The sequence below is a fragment of the Peromyscus maniculatus genome, chromosome 5 (genome assembly GCF_049852395.1).
Source record: "Peromyscus maniculatus bairdii isolate BWxNUB_F1_BW_parent chromosome 5, HU_Pman_BW_mat_3.1, whole genome shotgun sequence".
In the NCBI taxonomy this organism is placed as follows: Eukaryota; Metazoa; Chordata; class Mammalia; order Rodentia; family Cricetidae; genus Peromyscus; species Peromyscus maniculatus.
In genome coordinates, this window is record NC_134856.1 from 111,219,295 (window position 1) to 111,242,089 (window position 22,795).

A 22,795-nucleotide genomic window follows, 5' to 3' on the forward strand; every position below is an offset into this window, starting at 1 on the left:
GCTGCCCTTTTCCATCCACCTTCCTGAATCCAAATGCCCCTAACTCAAGTCCTGCTTAGTCCATATCATGTTTCCTGATTCAGGGTAATGAGTCCAGGAATCCAGGGATCCGAGTCCCTCATCCCTTTCACCTGTAAAACAAACAGAGAATGTGTGCTGATGTCTTCAATCCCACTGTTTATTACACACGCTGCAATACCATGGACAAGGGGTCTCCTTTTACATTTAGGTATCTCCAAACTTCCCCGCCCCCGTCTCAGTATTGTAAGCTGTTTCATTTTTGTTGTCTGGGGAAATAAAGGGCAAGCTACAAAGCCTGGTTAGGACTGCTGTTAGCTCCCTCCTTCACAGTGCTGGGGAGAATCAACAAAACAGCTCAGTGATCAGGGGGCATAGTCATCTTACCACAGTGCTGTTTCCTGCATCAGGGGACACCTCCTAAAATGGCTGATCCACTTCTACTGCCGCCCGGCTAGAACAGCATTGCACAAAGGCAGTTTTGAATAAGATTCTCAACTTTCTACCTTAGCAGTAGTAAAACATGGCCAGCAAAACAGAATGCTTCTGAGTAATAGCATCAGGTCATTAATATGTGATAATTTCCAGTCATCGGAAGAGGAAAGTGAATTACTGGCAAGTTACAGAAATAGTTTTTGAAGATTTGTTGTATTTTACTGTGTGTATATCAGTGCTTTGCTCATATGAATGTCTGTGCACTGTATGCATGCCTGATGCTGGCAGCAGAGGTCATAAGAAGACACTGGATCCCTGGAAACTGTAGTTAGGGATGGTCATCAACCACCCATGTTGGAAGTAGGAATTGAACTCGGGTTCTCTGCAGGAACAATAAGTGCTCTTAATCTATGGCCCATCTCTTCAGGCCCCTAAGGAGTACATTTATATTTTATTCATTTGTATTTTATGTATATGGATGTTTTCCCTGAAATATATGTCTGTGCACCATGTATATGCAGTGATGGTGGAGGCCTGCAAGGGCATCAGATTCTCCAGAACTAGAGGTAGAGACAGTTATGAAACACCATATGGACGCTGGAAACTGACCTGATTACAAAACTGACTACAAATGCAGCAAGTGCTCCTAACTACTAAGCTAGCTCTCTGGCTCCACACAGTTCCTATTCTGATGTATGGACACCGTTGTTTCTCATTCTAGAACCATTTCTATGGCTCACTTCTGAGCCTTAGAATAATGTAAAGACCCAACACTATCAATAAAGTGATGTATGGTGATACTTGATTTGTGCTGAAATGTGATTTTATTTGTATGTTAATAAATAAAGTTACCTGGGGGTCAGAGCTAATAGCAAGCCATAGCAGAAGTCTGGCAGTGGTAGCACACACCCTTAATCCCAATCACATGACAGGCAGATCTCCGTGTATTCAAGGACACCACCAGCATGAAAACACACACCTTTAATCTCAATACCAACCATAGAGACCTGGAGGTCTGTATAGACAGGCAGTGATGAGGAGGTCATGTGGTTGGGTTTACAACCAATGAGAAGGCAAAACAGAAAGTCAATAAAAAGACAGACACACAGGAAGTAGGTCTCTTTCGAAGGGGAAGGATGGCAGCGGCAGCAAGGGGTAAGAAAGGGTTTTAGTCTCTGCTCTTAGCTACTGCTCTGACCTCTTGGGCTTTTAACTCTGCATTTGGCTCTGTGTTTCTTATTTAATACTACCATTACATCTATAGTGACGGTCACCCCTGCCTTTACAGACACTCTGCTCACAATCAGAGCATAAATCATTTGCACTGTAATTCCAGATAGACTTCTAAGTTTATCATGGTATCACCTTTGACTACAGAAAATCTCTGCAGAGGACTCTTAAGTAAAATGGTTTTTGTTAAATACACTACTCAACACATAACTGAATACCTCTCTATAAGTATTCATCACTAATGCATACAGTCCAATAAAGTCAAAAACGTAAAGTCGGGATATTTTAAATATTTTTAAAGCTTAGATTAATAAAGTCCTGTCTTTGTCTTTGGTTATAAACTATGTAAGATTAGCATCATAAAAATGAGTATTTTACAAACTGTACTACAAAAAATTGTACTATACTATAAAATGTGAACAGTCCTGGTGATGAGACAGAGGAAAGAGAGCTGAGAAAAGTTAGCTGGTGACCTGCACAAAGAAAAGGTAACAGTATTTTCCACTGAATTTCTTTTGTTGTTGTTGCTCTGCTCTGCTCTGCTCTGCTCTGTTCTGTTTTGTTCTGTTTTGTCTTTGAGACAGGATCTTACTATGTAGCTCTGGCTGACCTCAAACACATAGAGATCCACTTGCCTCTGCCTCCTAAGTGCTAGGATGATGAGCACACATGACAACAGGCTCCCACTGAATTTCATCAGGGAATCAAGAATTCAAAAATCAAAACTTTTCTTCTTGTGTTTCTATGGAGTTTCTATGAACTCTATTTATAATTAAGGAAGTAGAAATTGACCAAGCAGCTCTTAGTTGACAAAGCTAACCATAATAAAAGAAAGACTTCAAACTTCCAACTCTGCAATGAAATACATTGCCAACGTACCAATGGCTCTCTTTCTCTCTCCCTCTCAAAAATAAAAAACTTCTCAAAACGACCACACATGAAGACTCCTAAGAGGGAAATTTTTTTAAATGTTGGACAACAAAAACTACTCTAACAAAAGCTATTATTAATAGTAGATTTCCACACTGAATGGCTCTTAAAACACCAATTCCAAGGGACCACATAGCATGAGGCAAACATATAAAGCTGTGCAGATATGCCTACATCTCAACGTGGGCTCTAGTGCAAATGAGCTAGGTGGTTCCTTCTCAACGTGTCTTCATGTGTCCATGCGTCTTCCTTCTCCAGTCTCAATCTTATTCTAAAGCATAAGTTAGTCTTGTGCCAGTTAATTCATCTGTTACTTCAAAATCACACGGAAATATCTTGTATACACTAAGCTTTTCAGCAGTTCACCTCCCCTTCCTAAAAACGTGCGCAAAAATCCTCACACTTAGAACTAGCCTAAGCAGAAGGAACATATGTCACAATTTTCATTTCACGGTATATTGGAATAGTTGAAGTCTACTGCTTTTACAGATTTTCACACAATCAGTCTATTCTGTTACTTTTTGTTTCTTGGGAGTTTGTTTGTTTGTTTGTTTGTTTGTTTGTTTGTTTGAGAAAAGGTCTCTCCATGTAGCCCTGACTGTCCTGTAATTTGCTATATAGACCAGAGTGGCCTAGAACTCAGAGATCCACTGGCCCTTACCTCCTTCCACCATTTAAAGAAATTTCCCTTTTAGGAGTGCTGGGACTAAAGACATGCATCATCGCACCCAGCTTACTCTGTGTCTTAATATAATTTATTATATAGGTAAGCTTGTTATGTTTCGTTCCGTGTGGAGTGACATCATCACAAGCTAGTAAAGGAAACCGAGGTAAGCAAGCAGGTAACATTTGCTGCTGCCACTGTTTGTAAGTAACTTTGTGTAACAGGCATTATTTCTCAACCTCAATTCAAACACAAAAATTTCATTTTAAGATTCTTTTAAATAATCCTCTCATCAGTATGTGATCCTTGGATATATTTTTATGCAAACATTTCCACACATATATCAAAGATATGTAACTGACCTCAGACACAAAAAGTTAAAGTTACTTCAAGTTGAGTGGCCAAGGCCCAGAAATACTCTACATGCTTGAATCATTCCACTCGTCTGCCTCTCTACCTCAAGTACCTGCTTCACATAGAAATTTCCTTAAATCAAACATTAAATGCTACATTCTGACCTGACACGACAAAGTATTTCTAAAACATAAATTATAAAGCTTTAAATCAGCAGATCCTACTTCTATGTATTATAAAAAAAGAATTCATTAGAAATAAGCATTGTCTAAAATAACCTCTAAGATTTAACTAAGAATATAAAGATTCTCTCTTTTGTATCTCCATAAGCTCCCAGAACTCTACCCATGAATACACAGTATGTTCACAGTATGTTCATACTTGCCAAATGAATAAACTATACACAAAGATACAAAGAAACCATCAAACAATTTAAAAGTCTAGCAATGTTTAAGCTTTCTGAATCTATGGACACCCAAGATAAAACACTCAGTTCTGACTTCCATAAGTTTGTCCACAACCACACACTATCCTCACGTGCTTATGAATAAGAATTTCAACCTGGAGATGAACTTTCCCACAAACCAAAATGCACATGCATTTTGCAGCAGGTATAACCACCTAGAGAAGCTAGGCCCATATAGGACGAGGCAGTGGTTATGAATTCTTTGATAGAACTGTATTATTAGAGATTCTTCAGAGACCCAAAAAGCATAATAATTACTACTGTTCTATAAGCTGAGGCCAGCCTGGTCTACACAGAGGAAGAAAACAGTGAGACCCTATGTTAAAAAAAAAAAAAAAAAAAAAAATCACTCTCTTAAAGAGTTCTTCTAGAACTATTCCCAGAACCAATTAAGACAAACAAAAACACAACCATCCAAAATTCCAGTACTCCCTCAGGAAGCTGAGAGTTTAAGGCCAGTCTGGGCTATAGAGTCAGGAAGTGGGTAAAAAGGATAAAACTGTCTATTACTAACTAAATCAGCTTTGTTTTACTATGTCTCAAATCTTACTCACAGGCCACTTGTTTCTAACACTTGATATGTGAAAACATGATGACTTACACCAAATGAAGACACAGAAAATAATTTAGCAGATCTCCAAAAGAAATAATTCAGAAACAATAACCAAAGCCTTCCTAGGGGGAAAGTTCATCCATCCTATAAAAATCTCTTCCTTGAAGAAAGTGTTCCTGGAATGTAGGCATTCAAAGCACATTTCTACTTGATTTTGAGACAGTGTCCCACTACATAGCCCAGGCTGTCCACACCTCACAGCTCTCCTGCCTCAGTCTCCCAATATACCTCCAAGCCCTGCCAGACCATATTTCTTAAAAAAAAACAATAGCTCCCATAAGGAAAGTTCACCTGCTAGCCACCTTGCCAATTTAATTCTAGCATTTCCCATTATCCTTGATACCAATGAACTGTTCTGAGTGACATTTGTTAGGGATACATCATTTGTCTCCATAGGATCTCCTCCATGGATGGAGTGCTTCCCCACCATGCTCTAAGCCCAGGGTTGCATCTGCAGCACTGCACAAAACCAGGCAGAGGAGAAGTTCAAGGTCATCCTCAGCTACTTGGGTAGTTTGAATCCCTATCTCAAAAGTTTTTTAAAATAATGAATCTTTTCCTTCAAAATGAAAAATGGTAGAAAGAAATGTTAAGTTAACAACTACTCACAATTTTTATGAAGGTTTCCTGCAGAATAATTATGTACTGGACTCGGGGTTAAAAGCAGCAATTTCAAGTATCTTAATCCACCTCATCTTTCTTAACCAAAAAGTAAAACATCTACAAGTAGCCATTAAGAAATCTTGATTTCTCTATACACTGTTTTCAGTAATCTCTGTATTCAGTACATGAAATCTAAATTAAACACCTATATATATTCACTGTTACTTCAGGCCCATACTTAATTAACAGAACAATCTAAACTATTAATTTTAATAAGATCCCACTATTTCAGAATAATCAAGAAAATTGACATCAGTAATCCAAAAAATGATGCTTCAGATCTAAACTTGAGGTCTACAGAGAATTGGGGAATATAGCCCATGTTTAGCATAGGTAAAAACTGAGTGAATTCAACAGTCTTAAAAAAGAAAAAACTGATGGGCTGTGGAGATGGTTCAGGGTATAAAACACTTCCTTTGCAAGCTAACAATTTGGATCCCCAGAACCCATATAAGTGCACATACACACAATAAATATGAAGCTAGACTAGTCATGGTAGTATATGCCTTTAATCCCAACAGAGGCAGGAGGAATAATCTCTGAGTTCAAGGCCAGCCAGTCAACAAAGCAACTTGCAGACCAACCAGAGCAACATAGTGAAACACTTGTCAAAAAAATATAAAACTATATCAAATCTTTCATTCATGCATATTCTCTCTCTCTCTCTCTCTCTCTCTCTCTCTCTCTCTCTCTCTCTCTCTCTCTCTCATTCACTCACTCACTCACTCACTCACTCACTCACTCACTTTTTTGTTTTTTAAGACAGGGTTTCTCTGTGTAACAGCCCTAGCTGTCCTGGAACTCATTCTCTAGACCAGGCTGTCCTCGAACTCACAGAGATCCACCTGCCTCTGCCTCTTGAGTGCTGGTATTAAAGGCGTGTACACCACCACCCATCAAATCATTCTCTTATGGTGTTATTTAATGTGTAAATTGGGGGCTAGAGAGATGGTTCAGTGGTTAGGAGCACTGACTGCTCTTCCAGAGGCCTGAGTTCAATTCCCAGCAACTACATGGTGGCTTACAACCATCTCTAATGAGATCTAGTGCCCTCTGCTGGCAAGCAGAGCACTCACACATAAAATATAAACAAATAAATAAAAATTAATGTGTAAATTGTACTGCTATACATAAAATAAATATAGTTTGATAAAAAATAAAATAAAATTTGCTACAAATGGTATTGGAGATATATCTTAGCAGTTAAGAGCATGAACGATTTTCCAAAGGTCTCAAGTGCAAGTCCTGGCATCCATTTGATGGCTCACATCTGTCTGTAACTCCAGTCCCAAAGGATCTGATATCCTCTTTTGGACTCTGAGGGCATTGCACACATATAGTGTACAGACATATACAGAGGCAAAACACACATAAAATGAAATTTTATAAACTTTAAAATTTTTTAAAAATGCTAGAAATAACAAAAAAAAGTAAAGATTTCCTTCCTTAGTATCTCACAGAAGCTAGATCTATTTATATTTCCCAGGCCTATTATATACCTAGATGAATAAAGTAAGTGATTTACAATCTATAGCATTCAAGTCATGTTGAAGTGAAGATAATAAATAATATATGAAATATAAATACATGTAATTAATATAAGTATATAAAAATAGTAAAAGTAATATACTACATTAGTAAGAAAAATGAATTTCATTTTTAATTTTTAATACTCCCTTTTAAAATATTTCCAAATAAGAAATCAAAATTAGGGTTCAGTGGGTACAGGAAACTACCAGGGAGCCAGACAACCTGAGTTCTAGCTCCAGTTTCCACACTGCAAAGTGAGAGCTGATTCCCACAAATTCTCCTCTGGCCTCTACATGAATGTCCTGGCATGCATACACACAAAATAAATAGATGTAATTTTTTTTAAAAAAATCCAAATTAAATCTGCATAATAAAGAGTAAACTGTTTTGTTTAGTCTTGTTTTGTAACAAAGTCTTACCAACTAGCTCAGGTGGCCTGAAACTGACCTTGAACTCATAGGTGATCCTCCATCGTCTGCCTCCCAAGTGCTGGGATTGCAGATGTGTGCCACAAGACTACCACACTTAGAAAGTTTAGATTCTTATTTAAAATATAGGACTGTTATATTATATAAGGACTACTTTCATTAGGCCATATTCAAACTGTTAATGGATTAAACTGTAAACTAAAATATAGTGGATATTTACTATCACCTTAGAAGCTGGTGCTAATGTTTTTTAATGTTTTATAAATTTTCTGAAAGGCTATCTTCTTATTAAACTACACCATCAGAACATATTAAAGCAAGCTCGAGATAAATTATACTAAGACTTAATATTGAATATAAAGTAATAATTCTGAAAGTGTATTTTAAGCATTTTTAACTTAATGAACAAAAAGTATTAAGACTGGCTACATCTGATATGGTAATTTGAATGAGAATGACCCCCTCAAAGGCTCATATATTGGAATTTGGTTCCCAGTTGGTGACCAAAATGTTTGGGAAGGATTAGGAGAAGTGACCACATTAGAGAAGCCTGTCTCTGGGGACAGCCTTGAGATTTCAAAAGCCTCCCACCATTCCCCATATGCTCTCTCAACCTCCTGCTTTTGAGATGTGAGCCCCCAGCTGTTGCTACCGCCATGTCTTTGCTCCATCATCGTGGATTTTAACCCTCTAGTGCCATAAGCTCAGTCAAACACTCTCTTTTATAAGTTGCCTTGATAATGGTCACACCTAATCCAGTTTTGGCTGGTGAGCAATTGGTTGTGAAAGACTCAAAATGAGAATGCACCTGACCCATAAAGATATTCCACCACGGGAAAAAATTCCTAAAGATGTATAAATTCCATACATGTTCCAAGTCCAGTTGCAACAGCTCAAAGCCCCATTTTTCTCACTAGGCTCTGGAACCCCTTTACAAGAAGCATGCAAACAAGGCCATGCTCCAGCTGGAGACTTTGAAGTTTTCCAACCCCACCAAGGATACAGTTATGGTTCCCACTTGTACAAGCATGGGCCAGCAGCAGGAGAATGGCATGCTCAAGCTTCAGCAAGCCATGAAAGCTCTGGAACTAGACCCAGGAATGGAGTTACACCAGTTTTCACTGGATATTAGAACATAAGAGATTAGGCTGTCACCAGTGGTGGAATGGTTCTAGCTACCTTGCCTGCTACTTGCTACCTCCTGGTGGCCTTCATGGACTCTAATCCACTGGAACCATAAGCCCAAATAAACTCTCCTGTAACTTGTGTTGGTCAAGGTGTTTTATCACAACAGAAAAGTAACTAAGACAGGGACATTTGACAAACAAATAACCAGTTTTCTTCAGAAATATGAAGGCAGTAAGAGAAAGGACTGCCGGGCGGTGGTGGCGCACGCCTTTAATCCCAGCACTAGGGAGGCAGAGCCAGGTGGATCTCTGTGAGTTCGAGGCCAGCCTGGGCTACCAAGTGAGTCCCAGGAAAGGCGCAAAGCTACACAGAGAAATCCTGTCTCGAAAAACAAAAAAAAAAAAAGAAAAAAAAGAAAAAAAAAAGAGAGAGAGAAAGGACTGAGGATCTGTCAAAAATGTTCAAACACTACCAAAACATAATAATTAGATGTAAAGTGGGACCCTGGAACAGACCCAGGAACAGAAACAAAAAGTTATAGGGAAAAGCTGTACAATTCAAGCCAGATACACAGTTTAGACAGCAGTATCACAAAGGTGCTAATATTTTGACTTATTTATAAAAATACAGTCATATAACATGTTGATATCAGAGGCTGGGTAAAGGACTTACATGAAGTTTCTACAGCTTTTCATTTCAAAATAAAAAAGGCTTTAATGTTCCTTTAAAAGGTGATATGGCTCAGTGGGTAAACGCACCTGTCATCAAGCCTGTTGTAAATTTGACCCATGGGGTCCCACACAGGAAAAGAGAGGAATCCTCTCCTGCAACTGTCCTGACCTCCAGATGTGTACCACTGCACATGTGTACCCACACATATACACACACAAAATAAAAGGTCATAAATAAACAAACAAAAATGAAAGGTAAAAAATATGATAACCAGCTATCTAATAACATATAGTAGCTATTAGAGTCCTACCTTCAAATTATTAAATTACACTAAAATACCACTAAAATGCTGGGGCTAGACTACCTGTCTCCAAAATCTGCAACTCTGAAATTTAATCAATAAAATACATTATGGGTCTCATTACCTGTAATTTTATAACCATAGGCAGCCAGCTGTCCAGCCATGTATTCTCCATCTGAATTATTATGTGAGCAGCCCCATGTTCGTATCCAAATTTTCTGTATGCCTGGAATAGTGCTGTTAAGTAATCAATTAAAACAAAGTGAGCATCTTTAAGTGATTTTTTTTTTAAATAAAAGCCACTAGATGACAAACTAGAATCAATTCACAAGCTAGCTACAAAATGCATCCATTTAATTTAAAATTTGCTGTTACAACCAAACTCTAATATCAAGGGACAGAAGCGGGCTCAGCGAACACAGGTGCGTGCTGCACAGGCCTGGCAACTTGAGCTGGACCCCTGGAACCATGTACAGGTGGAAGGAGAGAACTGACTCCACGGTGTCGTTCTCAGCCCTTACACAGTCACATGGCACTCTCAGTCACATAGTGTGCTGACTAGTCTTATGTCAACCTGACCCAAGCTAGAGTTACCTGAAAGGAGGGAACTCAACTGAGAAAACGCCTCCATAAGATCCAGCTGTAAGGCATTTTCTTAAGTAGTGACTGATGAGGGAGCGGCCCAACCCATGGTGGGTGGTGCCATCCATGGACTGGTTGTCCTGGGTTCTATAAGAAAGCAGCCTGAGCAAGCCAGTAAGCAGCACCTGTCCATGGCCTCTGCATCAGCTCCTGCCTCCAGGTTCCTGTCCTGTTTGAGTTCCTGTCCTGACTTCCTTCAATGATGAACAGTGATGTGGAAGTGTAAGCCTAATAAACCCTATCCTCCCCAAGTTGCTTTTTGGTCATGGTGCTTTGTCATAGCAATAGAATCCCTAACTAAGACACACTTTTATACGTCATGCACAAAGACACAATAGTAATAAATAAAATGCTTTAAAATCTAGATAAAATAACCACAGAATCACAAGAAGAATCTCTGTATTTTAAAAATGTCATTTTGGCATCTCTTGTTTGCAAATTCCAATACTGGGAATGAGTTATCTCTAATTGAGTTGTTGCCCAAAAGGGTGCCGTGGAAAAGCCCAAACAGCCCAGGCTATTAGTTGGCAAACTTACAGTACTATAGATTGCTCTCCACAAGCTTATAGTAAGACTCTATTGCTGAAGACAACACCTACACAACTCACTGACCATGGAGAAGTAGAGCTGGGGCCTACCTAGAGCCTTCACCCCTACTGACGAATGTTAACGGTACTGGAAGGTGCTTGCATACTACTAAAGAAGTAAGGTAAACACTAACACAGCTACAAACTTCAGTCTACAATGGTGACCTGCATACAAGATGGACTAGTGCAATAGTGGCACAAGGTTTGTGGGAAAAAACAACCAATACCTGGTTGGATCTATGGCCCACTCCATGAGATGGAACCCATCCCCAACACTGCTCAGGTGGTCAAAAACCTGAGAATAGATAGGCCAGGGACCTAGGGGAAAACCAAATACTAAAAGAATGTAGCAATAAAATGACTACTAATGACATTCTGTTGTACTCATAGATCAGTATCTTTCTGTTTTATCTTACTATATTTTACTTTATTATTATCACCCCTTAGAAGCCTGCTTGTTTTCTAATGAGAGACAGAAAGGGGGTGGATCCAGATGGGAAGGGAGGAGGGGAGGAACCAGAAGGAGTAAAGGGAGGGGGAAAAAAATCAATTTTCAATAAAAGGGGGAAAAATAAAATGGTAAATAAAAAACGTTTTTTAATTAAAAATAAATAAATAATGTCCTTTTGGACCCACAAGAAGATTCAGCAAGTAAAGGTACCTGCCTAATGATCTGAGTTCGATCCCAAGATACTCGTCAGAGAAAGAGAACTGACTCCAAGTTGACCCCTGACCCTCACTCACATGCACATGTATTCGTGCGCACTCACACATGATAAATAAAATGTAATTTTAAAAAATTCTAAATATAAATAAAAATTGTCCTTTCATGCCAGGTGGCACATACTTGTAATCCCAGCACTCAGGAAAGAAAAGCAGGAGGATGATAAGTTCAGGGTCATCACTGAACCAAGCTACAAGGCAGGAGCTGATGCAGAGGCCATGGATGGGTGCTGCTTACTGGCTTGCTCAGGCTGCTTTCTTATAGAACCCAAAACCTCAAAAAAAAAGGTTTTCTCAAGCCAGGCGGTGGTTACACATGCCTTTAATCCCAGCACTCGAAGGCAGAGGCAGGTGGATCTCTGTGAGTTCAAGGCCAGCCTGGTCTACAGAGTGAGATCCAGGACAGGCTCCAAAGCTACACAGAGAAACCCTGTCTCATAAAAAAAAAAAAAAAAAAAAGAAGAAGAAAAGTATTTCTCTGGATTGTAGTTTTAATTCTTACTAACCATACCTACTGATGCAACTTTTAGAAAGATACGCACAAATGATTGGCTAGAAACCAGCAGAGGCAGCAATACCACCCGGAGAAGAGGTAAGGGCTGCAGAGACGGGTGAAGCTAGTCAAGTGCTGCCCTGCAAGGATGAGGACCTGAGTTTGGCCTCCCAGCACCCAGATTAAAGTCAGGCGGAGCAGCAGGCATCCAGAACCAGTGCTTGTGGGGAGAGAAGACAGGAGACTCCCTAGAGCACACTGGCCGGCCAGCCTAACCAAATCTACAGCTCCAACTTCAGTGAGAGTCCCTGTCTCAAGAAATAAGGTGGAGAGCAAACAAGGAAGAAATCTGATATGACCTGTAGCATGTGCATGTACACACACACACACACACACACACACACACACACACACACGCCTGCATGTTCTCATTAACATATATACACATATACAATACAAAAAAATATAAAAATAAAAACAAAGTCTGGTGACCTTCACAGACTCTTAAACACTAGTTGCAATCTTTATCCATTTAAAACTTATAGATTAAAAATGATCAAAATTGAAAACTCCATGATTAAAGTTACTCCTTTCACAGGTTTCTAGACCATTTATTTAGGAAGGAAAGAAAGACTCCCTGAGACTGCCCAAACCATTTCCAAGTAAACAGAAGTGACAGCCAAGACATGCTTGGGATCACTGTGACTAACGTCACTAAAACACAAGCACATTCTAAATGCACAGGCTTGAGAAGCTCATTATCTACACAAAGTAACCATTAAACCTTCCCATACTTTACTAAACAATTAGGAGCTAATTGGAACTGTACAACTATGTGATTGTTTTCCAACACAATAGTGTAAAAAGGATGTTTTGTGCCCAGTACCTTTGTCTAATTCCTGAGTATTCACTAATATGCTAAGAATAATCACATATCCAAAATACCACTGTAGAATAAAAATCAAAAGTTTCAATAAAAGTTTTAATTTGCAATTACAACCCTTATATCGACTATAGTCAAATCAAAATGACTCTTAGTGGCCTATCTGTGGTGACATTGTGTTCCCCAAAATACTGTGCACCCTAATAAACTTATCTGGTGTCAGAGAACAGGACACTAGATATAGAGGCCAGAAAATGGTGGCACACAAGCCTTTAATCCTAGCATTCCAGAGGCAGAGATCCGCCTGGATCTGTGAGCTCAAGGCCACACTGGAAACAGCCAGGCGTGGTAACAAGAGCCTTTAATCCCAGGAAGTGATGGCAGGAAGCAGAAAGGTATAAAAGGTGTGAAAACCAGGAACTAGGCTGGTTAAGCTTTTAGGCTTTTGAGAAGCAGTTCAGCTGAGATCCATTTGGATGAGGATTCAGAGGCTTCCAGTCTGAGGAAACAGGATCAGCTGAGGAATTGGCAAGGTGAGGAAGCTGCGGCTTATTCTGCTTCTCTGATCTTCCAGCATTCACTCCAATACCTGGCTCCAGGTTTGTTTTTATTAATAAGATCTTTTAAGATTTGTGCTACACCTATCCCTTCCTTCAAAGAACATACAATCTAGAGGGTTTTTTTGTTTTTAATTAATTCTTGGAAAATTCCTTACAATGTATTTAGATCATGTTCATCCCTCTAACTCCTCCTAAATTCACTCTCCATCCTCTTGGTATTTCTTTCTTCCTTTTTTAACCTATTACTTACCAAATCTGAAACCATTCAATTTTTTAAAATTATGTTTTCTGCCGGGTGGTGGTGCCGAACACCTTTAATCCCAGCACTCGGGAGGCAGAGGCAGGAGGATCTCTGTGAGTTCAAGGCCAGCCTGGGCTACAGAGTGAGTTCCAGGAAAGGCGCCAAAGCTACACAGAGAAACTCTACTTGAAAAACAAATATATATATGTTTTCTATTTAAATATCAAGATCCTAAAACTGGAGCTACAGCACATATGGTGTGGGCCAGCTGTGCCAGCCTCTCCCCTAGTTGAATATGGATATAATTCTGAGAATGCTTACCTGTCGCTTGGTGGCCTGGGCTCCTCTTGCAAATCTTTTTGGGTATTCCGTCTTCGTACTTTAGGAAATACATGCTTCCTTGAGAAATGTCTGTCTTGTGGCTTTGAATCTTCCTGTGACATGATGTCTTCTATGTCATCCAGCAGTGCATCACAGGAGGCAGAAGGCATCTTCTGTAGCACATAAAAAAGTGACAAATAGTTCAGGTTTATGAAAATCTGCTAGGCGTTGTACTGGTAAACAATTCTCACCAACCTTGAATCTAACCAACTCCTTAAAGCCTAAGTTCACAGAAAACACAGGAAGAGAACCCCAAAGAAACAATGATACAAGTCCTGCAGATAGTGGAATAGCCCATGACTGACGTGTCACTGCCATAACTAATACCATGGAAGAAAAAGCAGGCAGGGCCTTCTCAAGAGAAAGGAAGCTGAAAGCCAAACAACGCCCCTCAGTCACTGCTGCTGAGGCCAATGACCACAAGGCCTCCAGTGCTCTGAGGAAACCTCAAGTGTGGCCTCCTAAAGAAATGGTCTGCCTGACTTTAAGACTGATTGCTGGGCTGGCGAGATGGTGCATCAGATAAGAGAATTTGTTGCTTTAAAGAGGTCCCAAGTTCCATTCCCAGCACCCACATGGAGGCTCACAACAATCATAACTCCAGTTCAGGGAATCTGACACCTTCTTCTGACTTCCTTCAGCACCACAGGCACACTTTTGGTGAACATACAGATAGATAAAACACTAATACACACAGAATTATTTTTAGAATATGTTTATATATATATATTTGTATGTCTCAATAGAAAGCTATGCCAGTCAAAACCAGTATTGACAAATGACTAAAAAATATTACTCTAATATCAAAACCAAATAAAGATACACACAAAAAAGAAAACTACCAGTCAATATCCCTGACAAATACAGATGTTAAAATCATTAATAAAATACTTGCAAAATAAACATAGGTATATATCAAAAAAATCAAGTTAGCTTTATCCCAATGATTTAGAGAAATGTAATAAATCATATAAATGAACTTAAAGATAAAAAACCACATGATCGCCGGGCAGTGATGGCGCACGCCTTTAATCCCAACACTTGGGAGGCAGAGCCAAGAGGATCTCTGTGAGTTCCAGAGCCTGGTCTACAGAGCGAAAACTATAGATAGATAGATAGATAGATAGATAGATAGATAGATAGATAGATAGATAGATAGATAGATAGATAGATAGATAGATGTTAAGAATAAAAAACAACATGATCATGTCAACAGATCCACAAAAAGCCTTTGACAAAATCTAATGTGCCTTCATGATAAAAGTCCTAGAGAAAGATACAAAGATAGTTTGGCAGATAAGGAAACATGTTGCTCCTGCAGAGGCACCTGGGTTCCATTCCCAGCACCCACATGGTGGCTCACAACCTCTATAACTCCAATTCCAAGACGATGCCTTCTTCTGAACTTCAAGGGCACCAGGCATACATGTGGTACACAAACATACATTCAGGCAAAACATTCACACATATAAAATAAAATAAATCTTTTTAATTTTTTCTTGAACTCATAAAGAGAATAGGACTAGAGGAAACATATCTCAATATAATCAAGGCCATCACAAACCCACAACCACCATTATTCTAGATGGAAAAGAACGCAAAGCAACCTCATTAAAATCAAAAATCAAGAGAGGGCTGTCCACTATCCCCGTTCCTTTTCAATACAGAGCTTGAAGTACTATCTAGGGTGATTAGACAAAAGAAGGAAATTAAAGGGATGCAAAGAGAAAAAGAATCAGTCAACAAACCCCTATTTATAATGATATGATATTATATATAAAAGATCCCAAAATTTCCACCAGAAAACTTTTAGACATGACATACTTTCAGCAAAGCTGCAGGATACAAAATCAACTTATAAAAATCAGTAGTCTTTCTTTCTTGTTTTTTGTTTTTTTGGTTTTTCGAGACAGGGTTTCTTTGTGTTGTTTTGGTGCCTGTCCTAGAGATCTCGCTCTGTAGACCAGGCTAGCCTCAAACTCACAGAGATCTGCCTGGCTCTGCCTCCCGAGTGCTGTGCTGGGATTAAAGGTGATTGCCACCGCCGCCCAGCCTAAAAATCAGTAGTCTTTCTACATATCAATAACATATTTGCTCAGAAAAGAAAAATCACAGAAATATTCCCATTCACAATAGCCTCTAAAAAGAAATAAAATATCTAACCAAGGAATTGAAAGACCTCTACAATGAAAACTTTAAACCTCTGAAGAAAAAAATTCAGGAAGACATAACCAAATAGAAAGGTTTCCCAATGTTCATGAGATTAGTAGAATTAGTATATGTATTGCCAAAGTGAGCACAGACTGGCAGAATTAATACTATAAAAATAGTCATCTTACCAAAAGCAATTGACAGATTGACTTCAGTCCCAATCAAAATACCCAAGACAGTGTCACAAAATTAGAAAAAATAAATCCTAAAATTTACACAGAACCACAAAAGACCATGAATACCCAAAGCAATCCTAGAAGGAAGGAAGGGTGGGGAGGGAGGAGGGAGGGACGGACAGACAGACAGAGGGAGGGACTACCAATCCAGATTTTATGATATATTATAGATACTAGCACAAAAGCAGATACATAGATCAATGGAATGAAACAGAAGAACCAACCATAATGCATGTACCTTCAGTCATCTGATATTTGACAGAGATGCCAAAAATACACTCTTAAGAAAAGATAGCATCTCTAACAAATGGTGCTGGAAAACTGGATGACCACATGTAGAAGAATGAAATTAGAGCCTTATTATTCTGCTCAGAAATCAACTCCAAATGGATCAAAGACCTCAGTGCAAAATCTGAAACTGCTAGAAGAAAACAAAAGCATTATATATAATATATAAATGCACGAAAGGACTTTTGGAATAGGAGTCCACTTGGTAATTAAGGCCAATAATTGACAAAGGGACCTCATAAAACTAAAAACTATTTTATTTGTGCTGAAATGTGATTTTATTTGTATGTTAATAAATAAAGTTGCCTGGGGGTCAGAGCTAATAGCAAGCCATTTAGCAGAAGTCTGACAGTGGTAGCACATGCCTTTAATCCAATCACATGGCAGGCAGAGTCTGTGTGTTCAAGGACATAGCCAGCTTGGTGACACATGCCTTTAATCCAAGTACCAACCATAGAGACCTGGAGATCTGTATAGACAGGCAATGACGAAGAAGTCATGTGGTTGGGTTTACAACCAATGAGAAGGCAGAACAGAAACGCAAGAAAAAATACAGACACACAGGAAGTAGCTCTCTTTCTCAGGGGAAGGACGGCAGTGGCTGGTAAGCTAAAGGCTATTCGCTAGTGGTCTGACCTCTTGGGCTTTTAACTCTTTATTTGGCTCTGAGTTTCTTATTTAATAAGACTGTTTAGAATTACATCTACAAAAAAACTTTTGTAGAGCAAAGGAAACAATCACCAAGTGAAGAGGAAACCCACAGAGTGAGAAAGAATCTTTGCTAGCTAAACATCTGGTCAAGGGTTAATGTCCAGACCATACAAAACAATCAAAAGAAAATTAGTCAAGAAAACAACCAAATTTAAGGATGGGATACAAATCTAAACACAGTTCTCAAAAGATGAAATAAAAATGGCTAAGATATATTTCAAAAGTGTTCAACAACCCCCAAAATCTGGGAAATGCAAATTGAAACTACTCTGAAATTTCATCTCACCCAAGTCAGAACGGCTAAGATCAAGAAAACAAATGACAACAAGTGCTGATGAGGGCATGGGGGAAGATGCTGATGAGGGAGGGCATGAGGGACGCTCACTCACTTTCGGAGGATTGCAAACTAACACAGTCATTATGGAAATCAGTGTGAAGAGTTCTCAGAACACTACCAACAGTTCTGCCACATGACTTAGCTTTACCACTCCTTGGAAAGTGCTCAAGGAACTCGACATCCTGCTTTACAGATACTTGCTCAGCCATGTTCACTGACTCTAGGCTTGGTTTGGGGGGTTTTGTTTTGTTGTTGTTTTGCTGGTTGGTTGACTGGTTGGTTTGGCTTTTCTTTTGTTTTGTTTTTTGTTTTTCAAGTCAGGATTCTCTGCGTAGTTTTGGTACCTGTCCTGGATCTCGCTCTGTAGACCAGGCTGGCCTCAAACTCACAGAGATCTGCCTGGCTCTGCCTCCTTAGTGGATTAAAGGCGTGCACCTGGCTAGTTTGACTTTTTTGAGACAGGGTCTCACTATGTAGCTCACTATGTAGACCAGACTAGTCCCAAACTCACAGAGATCTGCTGCCTCTGCCTCCCAGGTGCTGAGATTAAATGTGTGCACCACTATACCCAGCTTGATTCTCTAGTTATAATACCTAGGAAATAGAAACAACTTAAATGTCCTTCAACTGATGACTAGATAATGAAAATATGGTACATATACACTACATAATACCATTCAGCAGTTAAAAAAAGAAAGAAACCATGAAATTTGTAGGTAACTGGATAGAATTAGAAAATATTGAGTGAGAAACCCAGACCTAAGGAACTGAACTATCTCTACAGTGAAAACAATGTTTTGTGTTCTCTCATCTGTGGCTCCTAGATCCAAATCCTCAGTTGTGATATACAACTTGAACTAATCATAGAAACCAGGTTCAACTCCCAGTACCCACATGGAGACTCACAACCATCTGTAACTCTAATCCCCCTGGCCTCCAGAGTCACCAGGCATGTGAGTGGTACAGAGACATAGATGCAGGAAAAACACATATACACATAAAATAAAATTTAAATTAAAAAAAAATACACAGTATGCTTGAAAAATCCATAGGGAAACCTTTAATGTACACTTAAAATGTAAATATATTATATATAAGTATATGTATACATGCATATATTGTTTAAATGATGTTATACCACTCAGGATGATATTGCTCCATCCAAGAGCTAATAGACTATCTAACAAAAGCCCCAGTGCCAGGTCTGGGCAACCTTCCTTTCAGTTCTTCATCAGGGAAGCTGAAGAGACTCTCAAAATAATACAGGCTGTTGTCATTGCTCTTGGCTGCCTCCCAGAGCTCCAAGGTAAGACTCTATTGCTGAAGACACTACACACTTCAGACACAGGACTTGGAGGAATTAAGCTGAACTGATGTGAAAATCTCCTCCCTGAGAACTAGCTCTCATAGTACTAGAAAGAGCTATACAAGCTTTTTACCCAGCTGTAAAACCTATCAACCACAACAATGACCAGCATGGCAAGACATCCCCAAGGACACAACAGTGATACTTATACCCCAGGCGTTACCAATAGCTGCTTAGATGGACTTAAGGCCCACTCAATAGGAAGGCCCACTGAAAGCAACGTTAGGGACCCCTGTGGTGACAAAACTGTTGTACACCGTCCCTATGTCAATGTCAGGACCCTGGCTGTGGGAATGTACCATTCTACAGTGTCACCAGATACTGCCATTAAGAGGTTTGGAGACAGTTTACAACATCAGCATAATTTTTACAACTGTGATTGAATCTCTAACTGTTAAAAGAGTATTTTTAAAGGAAAAGAAATACTATGGGAACAGGAGAAAAGGCATCGAAGCACAGAAAGTGCTAATTCTATCCATATCAAGCACATCTCTTACAGGGTCATCAACCATTCCCCACTCTGCAAAGCAAGAAGCAATGTTATCCTGACTTTAAAGACAAGCAAACACAGCTGTATAGATGGCTCAGTGGTTAAGAGCACTTCCTGCTCTTCCAGAGGTCCCCAGTTCAGTTCCAGAACCAAAATGGCAGCTAACAACTGTCTGTAACTACAGTTCAAGGAATTCTGACATCCTCTTCTGGTATCTACAGGCATTGCCCACACATGGTACACAGAATACATGCAGGCAAAACATCCATACACATAAAGTAAAAATAAATAAAATCTTTTTTATTTTAATAAATAGAGATGAACAAAAATAGAGAAGCTAACTTAACTGAAGAAGCCAAGGAAGGCATCACATAGAAGGAGTCTGGGCCACACTGCTGTGCCATCTACTACCTATTAACGGTATACTGAGCGGGCACTTTCCTCATTCACATCATTTGAACCAGTGTGATATTCAGCTGGCTTTAAGTCTTTCTGATGACTTCCTTTTTCTCCATTTATAGGGTTCCTATCTTTCTGCTCATATCATTCAATTAACAGAGTGGCTTCCTACCAGGCCTATTTCTGTGCCTGGAACTTGTAGTGTATACTTTAAAACTTTAACAGATTATGTATCATCATTTAAACCTCTATTTAAATCTCAGCTACTTTATATCATTAGTAAGAGGGAAAAAGAAGTAAGCCAAGCACCTATCCTTAAGACCATTATGTTAATGAGCACACCACATGGTCAGTCAGTCCTCTTTTTCCTAGGCTGTGATTGGTTAAGAGTCAGTCACAATAAGCCCAGCCAACCAGGAAGGCCTTTCTTCTATACAACAGCTGACAGAAGAGATGGCTTCTTTTTGCATTCAAGTGGATGTCAACTTGGGGTAACAGGCCATCTGGCCCAGCACAAAGAAGGCACCTACCTAAGGAGCGACACCTAACAGGAGGTGCAGACACAGAGACCATGCTCACAGCCTTTGAGCACCAGGATCCAACTGAGAGCGGCACTGAGGTGAAGCCATACTCTGCTCACTCATCTGAACCACTAACTGTCCTCTTGAGTCTAAAATCTTGTGGGCTGAGCATTAATCTCCTATAAACAAGGCTTTGCCAACTCAGCCAGCCAGGTACAGCTTGGCCTTTCCCACATAGGTTCTATTTACACACTACAGTTGTCAGTGAAAAAACAGTGGTTTGAACAAATTTAGGAAACTCGGCCTCTTACAGATCCACAGTGCACAGACTTGGACAGGGAAGAACTGCAAGAAAGAAACTGCGTAGTCACTGACCTTAGGAATTCACTAAAAATTATTTTTGTACAGAACTCTTAAAGAAGGGAGGTGCTACTGAAAAAAAAGGCCCAACACAGACCTCAACCCCCCTCCATTCCACAGGGAGAGTACTTCCTTCTTGTACTGGAAATGATTTCCTGCCATGTGCTCTGCTCTGCCTTCCAATGGGTCACTGGGTAAACTGCCCACTGCCTAAGAGTAAGCCAACTACTGCCCAGCTCAAGCCTGAAGTTCCAACAACAGTCCCTTCTCCCTGCATTGTCATGAGCTGCCACTCTATCGAAAATCCACTACATGGAGGCAAGCATTCTGTTACTTCTTCCATTTAGAAAACAAGACACAGCCGGGCGGTGGTGGCGCACGCCTTTAATCCCAGCACTCGGGAGGCAGAGCCAGGCGGATCTCTGTGAGTTCGAGGCCAGCCTGGGCTACCAAGTGAGTCAAGTGAGTTCCAGGAAAGGCGCAAAGCTACACAGAGAAACCCTGTCTCAAAAAAAAAAAAAAAAAAAAAAAAAAAAATAGGAAAACAAGACACAAAAACTCTCAGGAAAGAAAAGGAAAAAAAAAACCTTCTTAGCTCTCTTACAGTTCTCTCATTTGAAAAAATACTTCTTCAAGAGTCATCTATATTTATACAACTATCCTCCATTCTCATATTGTGGCCATCACACAACCAAGTCTGATTTAGATGGTATACAATGATATAGCATGATTGATTGCCAGTCATCTTCTGAAACACAACTGCAGCATATGACAGAACCAACTACCCCTCCTTGAAGCATTTTCCCATGGGCATCAGGATGCCACACTCTCCTCGGTCTCCTACCACAGGAGCCCCGTGCCAGGTGTCTTTGCCTTGTTTCTCATCGATCCAGCTTCTCAACCCTGGACTAGCCATGGCTCCATGACAGGAATTGCCCTTCTCTACAGTCACTCCCTGGTGATTTCATCACTCTGAGGCCTTTGAAATGCCAACCCTGTGCTTATATAACCAGCCCACTCTTCCCCTGAACCTCACACTCAGATGTGCAACTGCCTATTGCAAATCACTGTCTGAGTGCCTAACGACAAATCAAACTTTACACGTCAAAAACAGAACTTCTGGTCCTCTGCCTCTCGCACTACATCACCTCACAAACTTCCCTCTTTCCTTTAAAGGCAATCCAATATGCTTAGACCCAAAACCCTAAAATTATCCCTGGCTCCTTTTTGCATTATCTCCAAATCCAATCCGCCAATAAATTCTGTTGGCCTCTCTCAAAATATACTGAGGCTGTTTGTGAGCACTCTCACACATGATATTCATGATCCAAGCCATCATTTTTAAATATTTATATTTATTATGTGCATGAAATGTGTCAGAGTGCAGGAATGCTAGTGTGCGCCACGGTACCTGTATGAAGGTCAGAAGACAACTTGCAAGAGTCACCAAACCCCTTACTCCATCCCATACATGCTATCACCCTTCCCTAATCTTGTTTTTGTTGTTGATGTTGGTTGAGGTTTGTTGCTTCCCCCACCCACCCCCAGGCAGAGTTTCTGTGTAGCTCCACCTGTCCTGAACTCACTCTGTAGACCAGGCTGGCCTCAAACTCAGAGATCCACTCGCCTCTGCCTTGAGTGATGGGATTAAATGTGTGTACCACCACCGCCCAGATGTTTTTGTTGTTCTTTTCTTTTCTTTTCTTTTCTTTTCTTTTCTTTTCTTTTCTTTTCTTTTCTTTTCCTTTCCTTCCTTCCTTCCTTCCTCTCTCTCTCTCTCTCTCTCTCTCTCTCTCTCTCTCTCTCTCTCTCTCTTTCTTTCTTTCTTTCTTTCTTAACTGCAGAACTTAATCACTTGCCCAAATGTCTTTTATTCCCTCTCTCCATTAGAATACACAACAGTGGTAAGAGCAGAGATTTTGCTGGGCGGTGGTGGCACACGCCTTTAATCCCAGCACTCGGGAGGCAGAGGCAGGCAGATCTCTGTGAGTTCG

The 22,795-nt window shown here is 39.9% G+C and overlaps 1 protein-coding gene across 4 annotated transcripts in view; it reads right to left on the reverse strand.

Annotated features, from left to right (window-relative positions):
- The window catches only part of Cdkal1 (CDKAL1 threonylcarbamoyladenosine tRNA methylthiotransferase), a 571,033-nt gene that overhangs the window by 543,410 nt on the left and 4,828 nt on the right, over positions 1–22,795 (reverse strand). For 2 of the 4 annotated variants that reach the window (XM_006972280.4, XM_076573111.1), the window contains 2 exons: positions 13,883–14,055; positions 9,557–9,669 (listed from right to left, as the gene is read on the reverse strand). In XM_006972280.4, coding sequence (XP_006972342.1) covers positions 9,557–9,669; positions 13,883–14,052 — 283 coding nt within the window. In that variant the 5' untranslated portion in view covers positions 14,053–14,055. The remainder of the gene's footprint in view (positions 1–9,556; positions 9,670–13,882; positions 14,056–22,795) is intronic. The other 2 variants (XM_076573112.1, XM_076573113.1) reach the window with 1 other exon arrangement.